Genomic DNA, 21,871 nt, shown 5'->3' on the forward strand with positions numbered 1-21,871 from the left:
CTCGTTTCACGGGAGCACAACGGTGATGCACGAACACCTTAAAACGAAGAACGTCGTAGCGGAGGACGAAGAGGGGCGGTCGCCTCTGTAAGCTCGTTAGCTGCTAACATCAATGGGGAGTTGTTTGTATTCATAACTGTAGCAACAAGAGTAGCAAAACCTCCCTGAACCGTCTACAGGTGGTTCAGAACGCCTGTGCTCAGCTTCTGACCAAGTCCTCCAAACACACCCACATCACCCCACTTCTCCTCCAGCTTCACTGGCTGCTGGTTAACTTCAGGGTTAATTTCAAGATCCTGGTTCTGGTCTTTATAGGGCCTTACATGGACAAGCACCATCTTACATTGGTGATCTACACCCCCAGCAGGTCCCTGAGGTCCAGTGACCAAAGCTTACTGGTTGTGCAGCACCAGGCTTAAGACCAAAGGTGACAGATCATTTGCTGCTGTGGCCCCCAGACTCTGGAACTCTCTCCCCCTGAGATCAGTGGACTCAGTGGTCTCCTTTAAAGAGAAAAGGCGCCTCGTGATTTTTATCTTAAGAGGCGCTATGTATAAGATTGTTTTTTCTTTCTTCAGTGGAGGTGATTTCATTACCCTTAGCAGGTACGTCACGTACAAGTGCTAATCATTTAGTCTTTAAAAAAAACGTTCCCCTTCAATGGATGAGTTTATTTAGATGGCACATAACTGATCACACTTCAAACTAGAAGCTAATGATGGGTATATTAGAGCATCCTGGTGCTATAAGCTATACTTTACACACAACACGGTTAGTCGACTAATCACCAAAAAAACTGATGATTAGTAGACTATTAAAATAATAGTTTGTGGCAGCCCTAATAGATTATTTGGTTTTCTTCCCCTAAAATTTACAATTTTCATTTTAAATGTAATTTTTTTAGTGACTTCACATTAAACATTAAAATGTCCCACTTAATTAAACAATGCTGCTAAGAGAAGATGAAACACTGGATATCCAGTAACACCTGCAAGTATTCATTTTTGTTTCTGTAAGTGGGCCATGTGAGCCATGCTCAGCCTCTGAAACGGTGACTCAGTGGGACTACAAAGGGCTGAAATTTGATGCACATGCAGAAACATCCAAATCCCACAAGAGTTCTCCTTCAAGTTTAGTTTTAGTCCCTACAAACACTTCTCCTCCTGCTTCCTGTAGTTCAAAGTTAAATCTGCACTTGGCAGATCAAACAAACATGGCTCTTTATTCCTTTAGTATGTGAAGTAGCAGTTGAAAAAAAAACATTCTTAGAAGCATGAAAAAGTCACAGAAAAAATACTGCATATTAGTTACTTCATAATTAGTATTTCAGAAACACCTCATTAGAAAATCAGTTTAATGATTTCTGCTGTAATGTTACTACCTCACATGGTTATAAATAAAATCTAGATACTATGAACCAGGTTTGTTTGTTTCTTGATTCTTTCAGGTAAACTGACGTTACATTACATTAATTTAATTACTTCATTAATAAATTAATCTCAATTAATTAATCAAACCATTCTGCAGTAATCAAACCAAAGGAACAACACCCCCACCTAGTGGTAGAAATGGAGGTAACAGTTGTAAATCACAGAAGTACAAAACACATTGTTTTTACATCATTATTAACATGGTCAGATGTAGATAAAATGAAATAAATAAGAAGTTAAAATAAAAATAAGACTTTTTTTCACACAATGAAGGGTGTTGGCTTTATTATTATTATATGAACAAAATTAATTAGGTCCAAACAGTATAGTGAATAATGCTTCAGCTTTTTGCTAATTTAAATCTTTGTAACAACCTATAAACTCATTACATTTTTTAACAAACGCCAATGAATGCTTACGTTTAAACGACGCGGAAAATGTGTAAAACATAAACGAAACCGAAAGTTGCATGAGAGAGACAGAAAAAATGAGCCTTGGGAACCACCCTGGATTTGATCAGAGAGACCTTTAACTCAAAAAGCACAATGGCAGCCTGTGACCTAAAGTTTTCGATGATTTTTACCGTTTTTACTGTATTTTTGTTCTGCCAGGAACTGTAAGTACTTAAATAATTCACTGCTGTTACAGGTTGACCCGCTAGGATGTAAGTTTGGTTTAGTTTTCAGTTTCCAGAAATTGTTTTTTCGATATCTTTAAGGCGGATTGATTAGACAAAGCTATGTATGAAAAACAAAGATAACATAGTAACTTATAATTTTTGTTAAATTCAACTCGTGTTTTTGCCTAAAAGTGGGTGCGGTTAGAACTAGCGGACCGTGGACGCTTCATGAAACCGCAACTGTATTCGACGTAACCTCAACAGTTTAAAATCTCACTGTTATCGTGTTAAACCTTTGAGCTACGCGTGAACGCTCCTAACAACACGGTTGGTTGGTTTGTTTATCTGGAGAAGACTTTACAGAAAAGCGACACGCGCTTCGTTGTGTCGCAAAAGTTCATTTACGTCTGGTTTTAAATAAATTAAGGTCGCGAACAGCTACATTAATAAAAAGGAGTGTAGGAAATCTTTACAAGACCAAGATCGTGGATATCTTGGTGTGAACCAGCTAATGATTAACAGAGAAAAGTGACCGTTCTTCATGATTAGCTACCAAAACAAGCAGCTACACGGCTACTTCCGGTTATCTATCCGGAAGTTGTAGCCCGCTTTAATTTTAATGTGTAATGTTTTAGTAACGTTGTTAGAAATGTAAATATACGTCTTCTAAGCTTAGAAAATAAGTTTAATTTTCATTTTCATTTATTAGTTATGCCTCTCCCTTCTCGAGTGTGCATGGAAAAAGAGTCTGGAGGAAACTAGAAGTGTGTGCAGACGGTTCCTACGTGCATGAACGCAATACCTGTTGTAAGTGTGCAGTTGGTAAGTGACAGGCCTTTATTTTATTTTTATTAAAATAATTTAATTGTGAAATAAAATACATGATTCACATTACATAATGTTTTTTAACCATGAATGTTTTTAAAAAGATAAAATATCTTGCTTTCTGCAAGTTTAGTTTGTATGTTCAGAATTTCTCTTCCTTCTAAACAAATGTTAGTTTACCTTATTGAAGATGTGATCACGTAAGACAAAAACTCAGAGATTATATTTTTATTTCGATGTGAGAGGGGCAAACAGATGAACAGTTGAATTAGATGGCAAACATGTTTGTCACTTTGATTTTCCTGTTCTCTAAGTCAGCTTAGTTTGACTGACAAACTAATGTTTTCCAGCTGTTTTATCAGTTTGGGCTTTATTTGATTAGCCTTTTCTCCTGTTCTAAAAAATTTCTATCAAAATTCGAAAACAGCACCTTTTGGATTTGTGTTTGTGCTTATTGCAGGTCAACGACTCAAACAGCACTGCAACGCCACACATCCTGTGACATGTGAGCTCTGTGAATATGGCACGTTCAACAGTATCCCCAACAATCTGGACCACTGTTTACCCTGCACATCCTGCAACCAGCCCAACGGTAACAATATGACATTTGCAGATTTTTAAATGTATGTAGCGTTACATGTACAAAGAAAAGCTGACACACAAAGACATTTTTTCTGCAGGTTATTTAGTTATAAAACTGTAGTTGTTGCTAATCAGAGTTCATCACTTAGTCCTGTTGTCCTGTAACTAGCATCAATTTAATATTTTCAAATAAACTGATAGTTTTATTTATTTTTAAATGATTGATTTACATCACACTGCTTTTTACTGTGGACGTGTCACATCTTTCTACATTCAAAAAACACAAACCATGCCTCAGATCTGAATCCAAACATCACAATGTTTTTATTTATTTATTTTTTGTTATTGAAAAGTTCACCTTGTGCAGATACTGTCCAGCTCATCAAACAACAACATTGTGTCTCTATGCTCCCCTTTAAGCTAATTTAGAGGAAGAGGACGCATGCACACCGGGCCGGGATGCAAAGTGTCGCTGTAAGAAAGATCACTATTGCAGCGAGACTCACGAGTGTAAAATCTGCCAGCCTTGTGACACGTAAGTCAGGCTTTTTTAACTGATGCATTGTTCAAAGTTGCTGCTTGTGTTCAAATCTCGTCTCCTGCCAACTAACAATTGAAAAAGCAGTGGGTGTAAGGTTTTTTTTTGTTTAAGGTGCGATTCTGTGGGCATTAAAGTACCCTGCACATCCATCAGCGACACAATCTGCAACACAGAACCCAGTATGCTCATAATTAAGCTTTAAAGTACCCGTATCTCAGTCATTTATAATTAAAAAAACCTTGCTGGGATAAAAATGTTCCTCTGTGTTTCAGATCCTGGTGTGATTGCTGCTATTGTTGTCCCTTTGCTGTTAGTTATTTTGGGGATATTGGCTTTCTTTGGATATAAATATTTGAAAGGAAAGAAGGTGAGTTTTTGTTTGATCCTAGTAAATCCACTTTATTTAATGTTTGTTTCAGTCTCCATGCGGAATCACAAACTTTATGTTCTTCACAGATGCAGCAAGAGTTAGCGAACTGCACCGGTGGCACCAGTGATGTAAGTTTCTCTGTTTGACAACTTTCCTTGTCGTGTGTCACACACACACACACACACACACACACACACACACACACACACACACACACACACACACACACACACACACACACACACACACACACACACACACACACACACACACACACACACCAGGGTTTTTCCCGGCTCAAATTAAGGCAGAGGTGGTACCATCCTGACCATGCGCCAGCACAGGCATACTCTGTGCATTCAACTGCCTCATTTTTTTAAAGGCAAAATATTATAAAAGGCTCAATAATATGTGTAACCCAGAAGCTAGAACCTTAATGAGGTATTAACTAATTGGCTTACTAATATGATCCATCCTCAATTTAGATAAAATATAAAATATAAATTAAGGAAATTAACAATACTAATTAATAGATATCTAATTAACTAATAGATAATTTCATAATGAATTATTGGAAGGGTGAATAACTAAAATAACGAGTTTAATATTAAACATCGGTTAAAACAAGAATCTTGAACATCACTAACAGAAACAGAAGAGGAAAGCTGTATACTATTGGTCCAGGTGGGAATCTGAAATTTCATTGGCTGAGAGAAATAAGTCCCGCCTCCGCGAAATAAAACCGTGCGACGCAGCTGAGCGAGAGGAGAGACAAACGGCTGTGCAGCACGCAGATACAGAAAGCAAAGACTGAGCGGTTAGAGAGAGAGAGAGAGAGAAAAAAAAACAACGGTCGAGGCCGTGAAGAACCCTGATTTGGGTGCCGCATAGATAGAGGGAGAGGCGGACTTGACTCCTTCTAATAAGAGCTAGGAACTTGGAACCAACGCGATTTGTGTGGAGACGACAGAGTGAACCAATCCTCTGTAGGAGGGAACCGTTGGAGCGCGTTGGCTGGGTTTTTTTTTTTTCCTTGGGTTTGATCCCGACTCCTATGATCACTCACTTGGAACGAGAACTGGATTTCTTCCTGACGAGGGAGATGGCGAGCCTTAACCACTGAACGAACCAGGACATCTCAAGTAACTGAAGAGCAGACTGCTCTCTTCTGTGAACAATCTCAACGGTGCGGTAGGAAAAAATCGCACCACCGGACTCTGACTTTCACCCCAAGCGTGGGGATTTGACTTGACGCCGGCTGACTTGTGACTCATATGATCAAATCTCATACCGAGCATTTTACTATTGTCAATTGTTTTCATCTGTTTTTGTGTGTTATCTTTATGTGTTATATTTCCCATTATTATTAAAATTTAGTATATAAACCGTTTCATGCTATACCCGTGACTCCAGTCATTCTTAAACAACCTCCAATTCTCCCCGAACCTAATTATTGGCCCATTTGTTTATTTTTTCTTTTAATTATCTTATTGTATCCTGTAATCCGGTTACATAAAACTTGGCGAGCCAGCCAGGAGAATTGTAGAGTTGTTACCTTAGCTAACCATTGACTGACATCATAAGAGTGCCTGGAGGTCACAGTGGTTTGCCATTTTGGCATTATTGGTACTTTTGAGTGTTTTAAAATGGAAGTTGTGAAAACAGAAAAGGTCAAAGTTTCAAATGCTGTTTTAATCAGTGGGTTAACTGATACAGACCTTGATAACGAAGTCTTTGGGTTTATGGAAGGATTCGGACCAGTTAACAGGCGCATTAAGTTACCAAACTGTGATCAGATTATTGTGGAGTTTCAACATGAAGCCACTGTTAAGGAATTAAAGAAACAATGTTTACCCTATGACAAACCTTGTACTAGGAACCCAGATGTTTTCTTCCATATTCAAGACCTAGCCAGCGCGTACAGTCTAGAAACTAGCACATCTGCCACTGATGCCTATCTGTCAGAGCTCAGGGACATAGCTGCGCGTAGCAATCAATCATTTAAAGACCTTCTAATGGAGGAACTGGCAAAAATTGGGGAATCTTTAGGAAGGGATACCCATGCATCTGAACCAGTCACTGAACCAGAGCCAATGCTCCATAGTGACCAAGTTACATATTCCCTGCCTTTAACACCAGAAGTTAACTATATGAACAACTCAAAGGACAATTGTCCACCTACAGAGACTGGAAAACAAAACCCTTGCATTCCACCAAATCTTTTAAACACACCTGAGGTTCAGCGAGTTATTGTGGAACACATTGTTAAAAGCAGTGAGGTTATCCCTCCGCCTACTTCACAATACAGACTAAAACCGTTCTCAGGGCGAGTTCCACACCCTTCTTTTGAAACTGACTATGATACTTGGCGTAGTAGTGTAGTGTTATGCATAAATGATCCTTCACTCACCAAGTCCCAAATTGTACGAAGAATCGTGGAGAGTCTGTCAGCCCCAGCAGCGAGCATCGTTAAAGCTCTTAGTCCAAAATCCGACCCGGAAACGTACCTTGAACATCTCGATTCAGCTTACGCAGCTGTCGAAGACGGCGACGAGCTCTTTGCTCGCTTCTTAAACACAAACCAGGACAGTGGTGAAAAACCTTCCGATTACTTTCAGAGGTTATACACCTTGTTAAACCTAGTTATTCAGAGGAATGGAATTTCCTCCAGTGACGCCGACCAGCAGCTGCTCAAGCAGTTTTGCAGAGGCTGTTGGGACAGCTCGCTGATTTCAAACCTGCAACTCGAACAAAAGAAAGACAACCCGCCTCATTTTACAGCACTTCTCCTCAAACTGCGCACTGAAGAAGACAAACAGGCTACTAAAGCAGCACGCATGAAACAACACTTAGGGGCACAACGAACTAGAGTGTATTCAAATGTGCAAACAACATGCTCTCAGAGTAAAAACACTTGTGAACTGGAAATAGATGATAACTGTGATGACTTACGCAAACAAATCGCTGAGCTCAGGAGCCAAATTGCACAGCTTAAGGTTAATAACACAGATAAAAAGGCAAAGAAAACTCAAAAAGAGTCAAAACCCCGTGTGGGGACTAAAATTCCAGATGAGCCCAAACAGATTCAGCAGATAACAGCAGTGGTGCCCAGACCAAAGCCTGGATACTGTTTTAAGTGCGGAGAAGATGGGCACATAGCTTCTAGCTGTAGCAACGAGCCAAATCCAGCACTAGTTGCAACTAAAAGACTTGCTCTTAGACAGAAGCAGCGCGAGTGGGAGATGTCAAAGCCAATTGCTCAGTCTCCTCCTTTAAACCGGTAGAAGCTCCTATCGTGGGACAGATAGGTGCTAAAGTAGAACCAAGTCCCTCTAAGGAAAGGACAGAGAGACTTTTTTGCAAGCCAGTTCATGCTCATTCAGTGCCAAAACTTCCCAAAAGATTAGTGGGTGGGCGATGCACAGCTACAGTCTCAGTTAACAGTGTTGAATGTAATTGTTTACTGGATTCAGGGTCCCAGGTAACCACCATTGCCAATTCTTTTTACCAAGAACACTTACCTGACCTCTCAATTAAACCCATCAGTAATCTGTTAGAAGTCGAGGGCGCAAACGGTCAAGCAGTTCCTTATTTAGGATACATAGAGATAAGTGTCACATTTCCAAAAGAGCTCGATCAGTCTGGACTTGAGTTACCTACCCTTGCGTTAGTGGTTCCGGATATAAGCTCAAACTCTGATACACCACTACTCATTGGCACAAACACACTCGATCCTTTGTATGAGCAATTGTCTGCCAATAACTTACCTGATTCCAAGGCACTCTCTTATGGGTACCAACACGTGCTAAAAGCCTTTGCAGTCAGAAAAAAACAAAGCAAAGATGGACGAGTTGGTGTGGTGAAGCTTCGAGGGAGAACCCAAGAAGTTCTCCCTGCAAATAAAAAACTGTTACTAGAAGGGTTTATGCAACCCAGCCAAAACAAGCATGAGCCTTATGCACTCATTGAACAACCCACCAATGGTTCTCTACCAGGGGGTATAATTGTAGACTGTTGCCTCATTTCCTTACCTTCACATGGTCCATACAAAGTACCTGTTGTACTAAGAAACGAAACTAACCATGACATCACATTACCCACTAACTGTGTGATCACTGAGTTAGTTAAAGCCGATCGTGTTATGCCATATCCAGAACCTGACAAAAGTGATCAGAAAGTACTTGCGGCGTGTAGTTCGCAGCAACAGACTTCACCTTCAAACCCTCCTCTCAGTTTTGACTTCGGTACTTCGCCCTTGTCCGAAGAATGGAAAGGGAGGATCACCAACAAACTTAACACTTACTCCGATGTGTTTTCGCACCACGATCTTGATTTTGGTCATACACAACAGATAAGACATCACATCAACTTAAAAGACGAGACCCCATTCAAACAGAAATCTCGGCCGATCCATCCACATGATTATGAAGCCGTGAGAAAACATTTGGAAGCCCTCTTGGAAACCGGTATAATAAGAGAGTCGGAGTCTCCATTTGCCTCACCAATAGTGGTAGTTCGGAAAAAGAATGGTGAGGTACGTCTATGTATAGACTATAGAAAGCTTAATCTGCAAACCATTCGCGACGCATATGCCCTGCCTAACTTGGAGGAGTCCTTTTCTGCTCTCGCTGGATCACAGTGGTTTTCTGTGATGGACCTCAAGTCAGGTTACTATCAAATAGAGATGTGTGAAAAGGATAAACCTAAAACTGCTTTTGTTTGCCCGTTTGGGTTTTATGAATTTAACCGTATGCCACAAGGAATAACAAATGCTCCAAGCACTTTCCAACGGGTTATGGAAAAGTGTATGAAGGACATTAATCTGAAGGAAGTGTTAGTTTTCCTAGACGACTTGATCGTCTTTTCCAACTCCTTGGAAGAACACGAAACCAGACTTTCTCACGTTCTTGAACGGCTTAGAGAATACGGACTCAAGCTATCACCAGATAAGTGTCGTTTTTTCCAGACATCTGTGCGTTATCTTGGACATATAGTATCTCGAGATGGCATAAAAACCGATCCAGATAAGGTGGAAGCACTCAAAACATGGCCGAAGCCTCAGACTTTGAAGGAACTCCAATCTTTCTTAGGATTTACCGGTTATTACCGACGCTTCGTTAAAGATTACTCAAATATTGTCAAGCCACTAACATCTCTCACGGCTGGTTATCCACCCAAACGGAAAAACTTTAAAACACCACCATGTAGATCAAAGTACTTGAACCCCAAAGAACCCTTTGGGAATCGTTGGAGCCAAGACTGTGAGAAGTCCTTTCAAACTATTATTGAAAAACTTACCACTTCGCCAGTTCTTGGCTACGCTGACGCAAAACTCCCATATCTAGTACACACAGATGCTAGTACGACCGGACTCGGTGCAGCGCTATACCAAGTGCAAAACGGTGTCACACAGGTAATCGCTTATGCAAGTCGCGGTTTAAGCTCTAGTGAAACTAGGTACCCTGCGCACAAGTTGGAGTTTCTAGCCTTAAAGTGGGCCATAACAGATAAGTTTCATGACTATTTGTATGGGAACACATTCACTGTCATTACTGATAATAATCCGTTAACTTACCTCTTAACAACGGCAAAACTCGATGCAACGAGCTATCGTTGGCTAGCTGCGTTGTCCACCTATAATTTTGACATCAGATACCGTGCAGGTACACAGAACGTTGACGCGGATGGCCTGTCTAGGAGGCTGCATGATAAACCTGAAGACAACTCAAAATTCACTGAGGAATGCCAACGACTAGATGAGTTCCGATCTCATCTTTTATCCTCTGTCAAAGAAGTCGAGCTTCAACTTCAAGCCGAAGCAGTGAAGGCAACATGCCAAAAGCACATGGTCTTGGATGAGACTGATTCTCCTTGTGGTTTAGTTCAGTCACTTGCCATGTCTGCAGCGGCCATTCCAGACCTATTCCAGTTGGAAGACAATAGTGACAGTTTCTTTGCTGTGCCCAAGTATAACCATGCTGACCTTGTCTCCTTGCAGAGGAAAGATCCAACCATTGGCCGAGTCATTCAGCTGCTTATGACTGACAATAAACCGCCAACTGATACTATTGCAGAACCCCCGGTGGTTCTTAACCTTTTGAGAGAGTGGAAACGGTTTGAGTTTCAAAATGATTTACTGTACCGGAGACGCCAATTAGGACCAGAGACATCATTGCAGTTAGTCTTGCCTGATTCATTACGTTCAACAGTCATGCAAAGCCTACATGATGATATGGGGCATCTTGGGGTTGAACGTACGACAGATCTCATTCGGTCCCGTTATTACTGGCCAAGAATGGCTAGTGATATCGAAATCAAAGTTAAAACTTGCGAAAGATGTATCCGTCGGAAGGCCCTCCCTGACAAAGCTGCTCCAATGGTGAGTATTACCACCACCAGACCTATGGAGTTAGTTTGCATGGATTTTCTCTCCATAGAACCAGACAGTAAGAACACTAAAGATGTCTTAGTGATTACAGACCATTTTACAAAGTATGCAGTGTCCATCCCAACCAAAGATCAGAAAGCCACCACCGTCGCGAAGAACCTGTGGGAACATTTTTTAGTCCACTACGGGTTTCCTGAGCGTCTTCATAGTGATCAGGGACGGGATTTCGAATCACGTACAATCAAGGAACTTTGTTCTTTACTTGGTATCCGTAAAGTCAGAACGAGCCCTTATCACCCTCGTGGCAACCCCGTTGAACGGTACAATCGTACATTACTCAGCATGTTGGGAACTTTACAAGCCACTGAGAAACATCACTGGCGCGATTTTGTAAAACCACTTACTCACTCGTACAATTGTACAAAAAAATGACGTGACGGGATACTCTCCCTACGAGCTAATGTTCGGTAGGCAGCCTCGGTTGCCTATAGATATTGCCTTTGGGTTACCGCATTTGAACAAGCCCTCTATAACTCATTCTCAGTATGTTAAAGAACTGAAGAGTCATCTGGAACAGAGTTATGACATTGTCATAAAAAACTCTCAAAAAACAGCGAGGAAGAACAAAGAACGGTTCGACAGAAACATTCGTGAGTCCACACTAGGTGTGGGAGATCGTGTTTTAGTCCGAAATCTTCGCTTAAGAGAAAAGCATAAATTAGCAGACAAATGGGAGCAAACAGTGTATATAGTTCTCAAACAGATGGAAAACTTGCCAGTATACACTGTAAAACCAGAGAATGGAGAAGGACCCAACAGAACACTCCACAGAGATCTTTTACTGCCTTGTGGTTTTCTCTCTTCATTAGAAAATGAAACAGAACGCGTTACGAAACCTAGCAGACCTCATACAAGACAGAGTTCAGCCTTAGAACCTGACCCAGATGAGCCACTTGACGAAGAGGTAGATGAGTTTTATCACTCTGATCTTCCACAAGTGCTAAACCGACCATCCTATCAAATAGCGGTCACCTTGCCAAATAGGGAACTCATAGCAGATTCAGGACCGGTAAATAATATTCAACAACAAAACACACTATCCTTACACACAGGGGATCGCAAGGAACCAACCTTAGCTGGTAATGAAAATGCTGAATTGTCCTTACTTGACAAAGGCATCAACACCGAAACATTCTTACCTGACAGAATGAGTGAAACTGCGACATTCTTACCTGAAAGAGTGAAAGAAGCAGCAACATACTTATCTGAAAAAACGAAAAAAAACGAAGTATACTTACCTGACGTAGAAACGGGGGATGAAACTAACACAAACCTACCTCAATTGGATGGTGTCCTAAAGTCGCAGCAACGTGATGTAAGTTTTGAACCCATCATACACGATCAGACACATACATCTGAAAAGACCAAAGTCTTAGAGAATAGCTCATCAGCTCTGTCGGAAACAGAGAGCTCACTTCGTCCTGTCTCAGTTGAGAATCAAACCGAAACGGATGAGCATGATACTGTGCAACCAGAGATGTATGTCAGGAGATCTGAACGAAGTAGTCAGCCTCCTCAAAGACTAACTTACTCTCAATTGGGCAATCCACTAGTGACCGTAGTTAGGTCCCTTTTCCAAGGACTTAATGTAACCCAGAAGCTAGAACCTTAATGAGGTATTAACTAATTGGCTTACTAATATGATCCATCCTCAATTTAGATAAAATATAAAATATAAATTAAGGAAATTAACAATACTAATTAATAGATATCTAATTAACTAATAGATAATTTCATAATGAATTATTGGAAGGGTGAATAACTAAAATAACGAGTTTAATATTAAACATTGGTTAAAACAAGAATCTTGAACATCACTAACAGAAACAGAAGAGGAAAGCTGTATACTATTGGTCCAGGTGGGAATCTGAAATTTCATTGGCTGAGAGAAATAAGTCCCGCCTCCGCGAAATAAAACCGTGCGACGCAGCTGAGCGAGAGGAGAGACAAACGGCTGTGCAGCACGCAGATACAGAAAGCAAAGACTGAGCGGTTAGAGAGAGAGAGAGAGAGAAAAAAAAACAACGGTCGAGGCCGTGAAGAACCCTGATTTGGGTGCCGCATAGATAGAGGGAGAGGCGGACTTGACTCCTTCTAATAAGAGCTAGGAACTTGGAACCAACGCGATTTGTGTGGAGACGACAGAGTGAACCAATCCTCTGTAGGAGGGAACCGTTGGAGCGCGTTGGCTGGGTTTTTTTTTTTTCCTTGGGTTTGATCCCGACTCCTATGATCACTCACTTGGAACGAGAACTGGATTTCTTCCTGACGAGGGAGATGGCGAGCCTTAACCACTGAACGAACCAGGACATCTCAAGTAACTGAAGAGCAGACTGCTCTCTTCTGTGAACAATCTCAACGGTGCGGTAGGAAAAAATCGCACCACCGGACTCTGACTTTCACCCCAAGCGTGGGGATTTGACTTGACGCCGGCTGACTTGTGACTCATATGATCAAATCTCATACCGAGCATTTTACTATTGTCGATTGTTTTCATCTGTTTTTGTGTGTTATCTTTATGTGTTATATTTCCCATTATTATTAAAATTTAGTATATAAACCGTTTCATGCTATACCCGTGACTCCAGTCATTCTTAAACAACCTCCAATTCTCCCCGAACCTAATTATTGGCCCATTTGTTTATTTTTTCTTTTAATTATCTTATTGTATCCTGTAATCCGGTTACATATGCATTAGATTGGTGTTTTGTTCCCTTTTCCCATCTGATATTTATAGTTAAAAATATTTTTAAATATTTAACCTACAGTTCAGTAACATTTTAGGTTTGTATTAATAACACTCATCTTAGTCAAAACAACACATAAATATATCTGTCATGGTCTGGGGAAAACGTCTAACCCAACACATGCAGAATCACAACCCGAACACAGAATGATGGAAATATTTATTGAAAACGGGGAACAGAAGGCACACTGGGAAGTCCAGTGGGATAGAGAACGGGAGCGCAGCGTCTGGGAAGGGGAGAGCAAATACAGGTGAGTCCAGGGAGGTAAGTCTTAACTAGGAAGGTGCAGAGAAAAGACTTACTGGGAGTTGAGGGGAAGCACAGAAATGAGGGGGGCAGGTTGAGAGCCGGGGTGTATCCAAGTGGGGGGGTCCAGGAGAGGGAGCGTGAGGTGAGCAGGAGAGCGGGTCGGTCGGGATGGATGGAGAGCGAATCAGAGCTGAGTCCAGAAGTCCTATGGAGCACGAGTGAATAATCCTGAGGCGTCCACAAACCTGAAGGCAGGTAATCACAAAATCCAAAAAAAATCACAAAAGTTCACAAACACTAGAGCATCCAAAAAACTAAGTAGCACAAGGAGGGCTGGAAACTACCAAGCTGTAGCAATCATCCGGCGTCGTGGTGTGTTCTCCATCTAGCAGGACCCGCTAATCGCTAACCAGGTGCAGCTGGGAAACTCCCTCTCCTGCAAAACACAACTCAAAGATGGAAAGTTGAGAGGAGTACTCACCCCGGCTCACGACAATGTCCAGTAAAATATAACGCATTTCATTAACATGCATTTGTATTGGAAATGGTAATAACATTTAATTTCTGCTGCTAACAATGTAATGGTGGCATGTCTACTATGTTAGGGTTAGGGGGTGTTCCGTTTTTTCTTGGCCCCCAAAATGCCTTGAAACGGCTCTGGGTGTGTGAGTGAGTTTTGAAGGTGATCTGAATTGTATCAGATGCATAATTATTACATGTGTATAACTTGTTCTTTTATAAAACGTGTAGTGGAGATAAATCTACCTACATGCTACTTTCAAGCTTTGTTTTCTTGTTTTTATTTAACTATTTCCTGTCCTGTCTCTTGTCTTCCTGCATCTCCTCTAAACTCTCCAGAAAAACTGCTGCCTGGATTCTTATTTTTACCTCAGGAGTTACTTTTGAGCAGATCAAAGGGATCTCCTGACCGCAAAGTGGAGTGCGCATTTTGATGCTGCGCCAGTGAGGTGAAATCATCTCAGCACACGATGAGCGGCGTGCGTCAGGCATGATTAAAAGTCAGAGTACCAGAGGATATAAACGGATATGAATGATCATGTGTTAATAATCATGTTTTGTTGCACCACCTTGAGAATGTATCGTGCGCCGGACGCAGCAGGCGCACCAACAACCAGCGCTCTGCGTCCTCTCCGCTCAACAGAATCCCGCTACTCTGAGAGTCCATAAATATTGTAATATAGGCAGAAACTGGATCTTACCCTGATATCTAGCCTCCCATAACTCGATCCCTGCTCCTGGATGAAAAACTAGACATTTTGGTCAATGTAGGAACTGTAGGAACAATGTAGGCTGGGGCGGCACAAAAATAGCTGGAGGCGGCCGCTACGCAAATTTGAAGGCAGGAAAAACCCTGCGCACACACACACCTGATCATTAACATTTTTGTATTTTTCCTCTTAATTCTTGTCAAGCTGCCTCTTTATGTAGGAGACAAAGGTTTGTTTTCTGAAACCATCCGTGTCTGTGTTGGTGTGTGTTTACTGTGTAATAACTTAGAATAATTTTCACATTTCTTCTGTTTCCCAGGAGAGGAATCCTATTAGAGGTGAGATGAAAAACTTCTATGAGATCATTAACTCATTGGCTGCCGGCCCTTTCCTGATCGGTAAAGCCCTTCGCTGCCAGCGTTTCGCACCATTTTTACTGTTTTGTTCAGAGTGACAGAACGTTGCGCTAGGATGATGTCGATGTCAAAACAGCCAAAACAAAGAGGAGACTCACCTCTTACATCAGGAAGAATCTGCACGTTTCGAGCTTCATATGTTCTTTCATAATCCGTTGTTGAATTGTGATCGGCAGAAGCTTTTCCGGTTCACGCCTCACCTTTTTTTTTTTACAAAAGCAGCCCAAAACGATCTACTAACACATGGATTTTCTGCTTCCTGATCACGTGACGTGTGACATGCAGATGAAGATCGGCTTTAGAGCTGAGATGTTTGTCCGACGCCCACACAGTAAAAAAAATGCAAATGCATTCATTAGCAGTGAACGGTTGGATTTAAAATGACGACTTTAGTCGTCAACGGCAGTGAATGAGTTATGGTGATTTATTTTTCCCTTGCTTTGTTGTATTTATCCACATTTTTTCACCTCTTCAGATGAGCCAATTCCTATGGTGAAAGTCCAGCCTCTCATCCTCGACATTGCAGAAACGCTTGGATGGAGGGACATGAAGGATTTAGCTATTCGAAGCGGCATTCCAGACACCAGAATTGATGCTGTACGGCTGAACCACCCCAACGACACTGAGGAGGCGTGTCAAAGTTTACTCAGGATTTGGGTGGAGAAGACAGGCAGAAATGCTTCAGTAGAGCTGGTCCAGAGCCTTCGACGTAGTGGGAAAAGAGACAAGGCAGAGAAGATTTTAGAGATTTTGAGAAAAACTCTAGATGCATAAGGTTTGGTTACCTCGTAGAATTAAACACTTGAAACATCGTTGCAAATTTCTGTCTTTGCACAGATGTGTAAATAAAGTATTTTAGGGTTAAATGATCTGCAGTGATGTATACTTGTATGGAAGAGACTGTTGAGTGTGCTCAAAGTTACATTTGATGATGAAATAACAGGTTAGTTATTTGTTTTACATTTAATTAAATCATTTTAAAACATTTTGGCCCCGGCCCTGGGTGTGTGAGTGAGTTTTGGAGGTCAAATCAGATCAAAGGGATCTCCTGATCGCCAAGCGGAGTGTGCGTTTCGATGCTGCGTCAGTGAGGTGAAAACACCGCAGCACACCATGAGCAGAGCGCGTCAGGAACGATTAAAAGACAGAATACCAGAGGATATGAACGATACGTTACAACCATGGTTACGACCTGGGGTAACATGGAGGACACGTGACACAGGCAAAACCAGTATAAAACAAAGATTTATTTAACAAAACTTGCTTCTGACGACAGGCTTAAACTAACTGAAACAGAAAATACAAGGAGCTGAATTGGCGACAAAATAAAGAACACACATTCACAAACACGTGTTGTCTCATTAAATGGCACCACTGTATCCAAACTGAGACCAAACACTAAGCTCTAATCAGGGACTCCCCTGCAAACTCTAGAGGTTTTAAGCAGAACCTCACCTGCATTTCTAGGGACTCCCCCTCTTCAGACAAACACACACTAACCAGACACTAATAGCCTACTATGACACCAAACACATATCGGCTACATGGATGTAAAAATGCAAGCCAAGGAGACATCAGGCCAGAGATGTCACGTTCTGCCCCTGCCTTCCTGACTGTGTCTCTCTCCTGCCCTGATTAGCTCTTATTGTTCTCACCTGCCCCTCGTTAACCTGCCCATGTGTTCCTGATTTCCCTGTGTATTTATACCTCCCTCCTTGTGCCAGTCTTTGTCAGATCATTGTTGTTTGTAGTCACCGTTGTTTTGTTCCTGTCGTTCCCATTCCACCATTAAAACCATTTTTATTTTTCTGAAGCCTGCATTTTTACCTCCTGGTCAGCTCTTCCACACACGGTCCATCATCTCCACTCCACTCAACGTGACAAGAGAAATGTGTCTCTATTAGGGATGTGTATTGGTGAAATTCTGGCAATACGATATGCATCACGATACGGGGGAGACGATACGATATACCACGATATATTGCGATACATTCAGCCAGACAGTAGTAGCGATTTTTTTAGACTGAATCTATTGTAGGAAATTTCAATAAACTGCCCAAACTGATACTTAACATGTTTATCGTGATGTATCTGAACCATAATAAAGAGATTTACATTTCAATAGTGGAAACAAAACCCATGCACACTGCTGCCAACTAGAAGTCGGCTTTTGAATTGCACCAAAGGAAATGAAAATACACAAATGTTTGCAATGGAATTCTTCCCAAAATTCGATACACGGCGTTTGAATCTGGGACGTAATTTTGGGGGGGGACGGGTGGGACATGTCCCCCCCACTTTTTCAAAAGGCAGTTTTGGTCCCCTGCACTTTTTTCCGTCCAAAAACAATATTACGCTCCATTAAATGGATTTGGTTGAGCACTAGGACCGAAACGGAAACCGGTTTCCTATTAGACCCGCCCAAAAGCTAATCTATTGGCTCTGCTGATACTTGCTAACGTATTATTGGCTGTTGCTGCTGTCACTCCAAATTGTAAACAGTCAGAACGTGCTCACGTTGTTTTGCTAGTTTGGAGCCGCTAGGGAACACCGGTACTGAGTCACATCGTCAACTAGACGCTGTGTAATATCAGAGCTCAGCTCAGCTTCCATTACATAACATTTGAATAAGTGTTCATTTGTGAGTCTTTGGTAGTTAGGCACAGCCAGGAGGCAGCATGTCAAGAAAACGAAAAGTGGATATAAGAGACTTCTTTCAAAGTCAAAACGTAAGTTGGAACATGTGACACCCCTGCATTAAGCTCAGACTCACCTCCTCCTTCACAAACATACTCAAAACTAACTTTTACAAACGCATCTCCTCCACATAACTGACTCCTCGGACACAATTTATTCGTATTATTATAATTATTTTTTTTATTATTACTATTATCATCATAATTATTATTACTACTACTAGTAGTAGTAGAAGTGTAACTTCAAAACTTTTATCATTTAACTTTATTGTAAACTTATCTATTGCAATGTATATGTTCACATTAAAAAGCTCTGAAAAATGAACAGTATCATCATCATCAACAGATTTTTTTAAGCTTAATGTCAAAGATGTACACTTTTCATTAGATTTATCTTATTTTTTCCATTTATTTTTTGTGTGTTGAAATGCAACAACTGTTTAAACACTTTTAAGGGAAAAAAACATATTTAATATGTTTTTATACACTCAAATGTTAGGGTGATGATAATGTGTAAAACATTAGTTCAGCATGTCCTCTAACACAGCAAATGAACAAACGGCCAGATCTCAGGAGGGACCGTTTATGTATAAATAATTTTTATACTTTTGACTAGGCCTGGGAAAGTAACACATTTTGCTGGACGATATTTTGTCCAACAAATTGTTGATGATAAACGATATTGTCAACATTATCTAGACCAAAATAACCACTAATATAATGTTAATATATCATAATAATGCAAGTACACCCTTTAAAATGCAACAAATAAACCTTCATTTAACATTGAAATGTCCAGAACCAGAACTTCTAAATGAATAAAAATAACAAACAAAAATTAAATAAAAAAGGAATCTCACTCCCTGTTAGAAAATGTTGCACCAAAAACAATAAAAAAAAGACCCAAAACAATAAATACAATGGCCTATCCATTGTCAACAGCCAAAACTGCACTTCAATAATGATAATAGATAAAAATAATAATAGAGTTGTACATTTTTTAACTTTGATATATATATATATATATATATATATATATATATATATATATTGAGGATGGAAAAATTATTGAGATGGGCACGTGACGTGTCAAGGGGTCTTTACATAACACCCCCCACCCAAAATCCGCACAAGCCTGCTGTGTCCCCCCCACTTCTGAAATCAAAATTTCGTCCCTGGTTTGAATATCGATATAATATTGCAGGAAACAATATCACGATATATTGCCATATCGATATTTTCTTACATCCCTAGTCTCTATTCTGCTGCTCTCTGAGGAGTTGTTCCAGGAGTCTTTTTGAGCTGTTTGTCCTCCTTCAGCTGCTGATTGTGATTCTCTTCAGCTGAGTGTTTCAGGGCTGAGCCAGGTAGTGCAGGAGAAGAGAGGTGCTGCAGAGTTGCTCTTCTCAGCACATGAGGAGGAAAACAGGTGGATGAGAAACATAAAACAAAAAACAAATGGTGGTGGCCATAACATGTGTTAATAATGTTTTGTTGCGCCACTTTGAGAATGCGCTGGATGCAGCGGGCGCACAAACGATCAACGCTCTGCGTCCTCTCCGCTCAACAGAACCCTGGTACGCTGAGTCCATAAATATGGTAATACGGGTAGAAGCTGGATCTTTCCCTGAAAGGTATCATCTAACTATTCAAACCTGGAAGCTTGCAGCTCGTCCCTCACTACACGGGGGTTGTGGCTCACAGCTGCCTGTTGGTTGCGGTAGCTCTCTGCATGGTGCTGCCCGGGCAGCAGTACTCTGCCTTTAACAGTGGGCAACCATGGGCGATAATCATTGAGTAAAAAAAAAAAGAAGCTTAATCAATTATTTGATAACATCGTGGATTCAGTAAGGACGATGTGATGAAAACTAAAGACAAATGTAAACTGCAGAAAGACTTGAGCACCAAATCAAGTGAACACACCCTTCTCTACATGCAGCGCAACCAGGCTTTATAGAATACCTAAGTACCTGACAAGTCAAATGTGACAATATGCACATGTGATATCCAGAATTAGAATATGAGAGCGTGTCCTAAATAGTTTGTTTGCTGGAAATTAATGTTAGTTTACATTTCTATTTGTTCAGTTATGTTGGTTTTTCAATCAAACAACTAAACGTTTTTAGTACTTAGTTTGTAGTTTGTATAATAGAAATTTAAAAATTATTAACAATGAACGGATCTGAGGGAACAATACCAGTAATAAAACTAGCTGTGGAGCAATTATGCTGCCACAGCCCCATCTACTGGTCAACCTTAGTCTTTGTGTGTTCATGCATTTATCGTCCATTCATCGTTATCAGGCTGAAATCCTCAATATACAGTCATATTGACTTTAGGCCACATTGCCCAGCCCTACTATACGGTACATATGCTGGTAAATACCACATAAATATTTCATGCAGTTGTAAATCCATTTCCTATGTACACAGGTGCAGTACGGAGAAACCCGCCGATTGGCGGGGCTGCTGAAGCTCAGGTGGAGGGAATAATGAACAGGGGGCTCCAGCTTGCAGCAGATTGAGAGGGAGGGAGAAAGAGATGTTTTCTTGCAAAATAAAGTTCTTCTTAAGCTCACTCTACATATGTTTGAGTGATATTATGCAGTTAATTTTTGGTTCTATATTTTTGACTAAGGTCAGTGTTTTCATGTGTTGAGTTCAGCGCATTTTACTTGTTTGTAATGCATTTATTATTTGTTAAATACAAAAACTTTTTTGCAAAATTGTATTTGTGATTTATTTTTATTTAGCGTTTTATTGTCTTAGTTTTACAGTGTGTGGGCCAATGCTGGCCTGGGGACTCTCAGCCAGCTCAACTTTCAGTACATGGGCCAATAATGGGCCTGGGGTTATGCCAGCGCTCAGCCAACACTCACCTGTACTGGCTCACTGAGTGTGGGCCTCTACAGGGCCAAAGCACACAATGAGAGACATCATACAGTGCATGGGCCAGACCTGGGCCAAAGCCATATTGTGTCATTTTTCTGTAAGTGGGCCAGTATTTAGGCAAGGATGTGGGCCAGAGCTGGGCCGGACACATTTTGCTATGAGGGAAGGAGCTGCTGGTCAGCCTGCAGGAGACTGAGAAGAAGGTTCTCCTAATGGGTGAGACCCCACAAGGAAAGTTGACCATTGAGATGGGTTGATGGTTTATCCCTTGGGTCCACGTGGCAGGGTTGAGGAGTGAGCACCACCTCACCCCTGCCATGTGGACCTCAAGGGATAAACCATCAACCCAGCTCAATGGTCAACTTTCCTTGTGGGGTCAAGACAGTGGGAGGGTTAAAGAAGACGTTGACATGTTGGAACTATCTTTAGCACATCTTTCATATGTTCTAGGAAATTAAAATGTTAGAGCAATCCAAGTCAGATGTCAAAAGTTCAATCCAGTTCCTGTTAAATGTTTAATTGTTTCTAGCTTTATTATTTGAAAATAAATATTGATAAAGAGGGATTTTAGCAGCTTTAGCAGCTGTGGACACTCTTGGCATCCAGGTTATTTCCTCAGATTTTCCCTGTTTATTAGTGAAATATAGTTTTATATCTAACTTCGGTGAAAACTACAGGTCAAACTTCAAAAAATATGGAGCAAAAGTTATTTATGTCAATAATTCAGCTTAAAGGGGGAAACTAATATAAGTGACATACTCATGCAAAGCCTGGTGTTTCAGCCTTTATTTGTTATAATTCCGATAATCATGGTTTACAGCTGATGAA

At 40.9% G+C, this 21,871-nt stretch overlaps 1 protein-coding gene across 1 annotated transcript; it reads left to right on the top strand.

Moving 5' to 3' along the window:
- Positions 1–1,887: 1,887 nt before the first annotated feature.
- On the top strand, positions 1,888–16,440 carry fas (Fas cell surface death receptor). The gene is made up of 9 exons (XM_015944919.3): positions 1,888–2,046; positions 2,759–2,871; positions 3,335–3,466; positions 3,877–3,991; positions 4,109–4,176; positions 4,270–4,364; positions 4,454–4,495; positions 15,360–15,378; positions 15,932–16,440. Exons 1-9 carry the CDS (start codon positions 1,976–1,978, stop codon positions 16,228–16,230), a joined length of 954 nt encoding a protein of 317 aa, XP_015800405.1. The 5' UTR covers positions 1,888–1,975; the 3' UTR covers positions 16,231–16,440.
- Positions 16,441–21,871: the final 5,431 nt, after the last annotated feature.

The sequence above is a fragment of the Nothobranchius furzeri genome, chromosome 12 (genome assembly GCF_043380555.1).
Source record: "Nothobranchius furzeri strain GRZ-AD chromosome 12, NfurGRZ-RIMD1, whole genome shotgun sequence".
NCBI lineage: Eukaryota > Metazoa > Chordata > Actinopteri > Cyprinodontiformes > Nothobranchiidae > Nothobranchius > Nothobranchius furzeri.

What these genes read in the sequence shown, in the direction of transcription:
- fas (XM_015944919.3), top strand. Translation starts at nt 1,976, where the DNA reads ATGGCAGCCTGTGACCTAAAGTTTTCGATGATTTTTACCGTTTTTACT. An exon ending in TTTTTGTTCTGCCAGGAACT is followed by an intron (nt 2,047 to 2,758) that starts GTAAGTACTTAA and finishes TTCATTTATTAG; the next exon opens with TTATGCCTCTCCCTTCTCGA. An exon ending in ATCTGCCAGCCTTGTGACAC is followed by an intron (nt 3,992 to 4,108) that starts GTAAGTCAGGCT and finishes TTTTTGTTTAAG; the next exon opens with GTGCGATTCTGTGGGCATTA.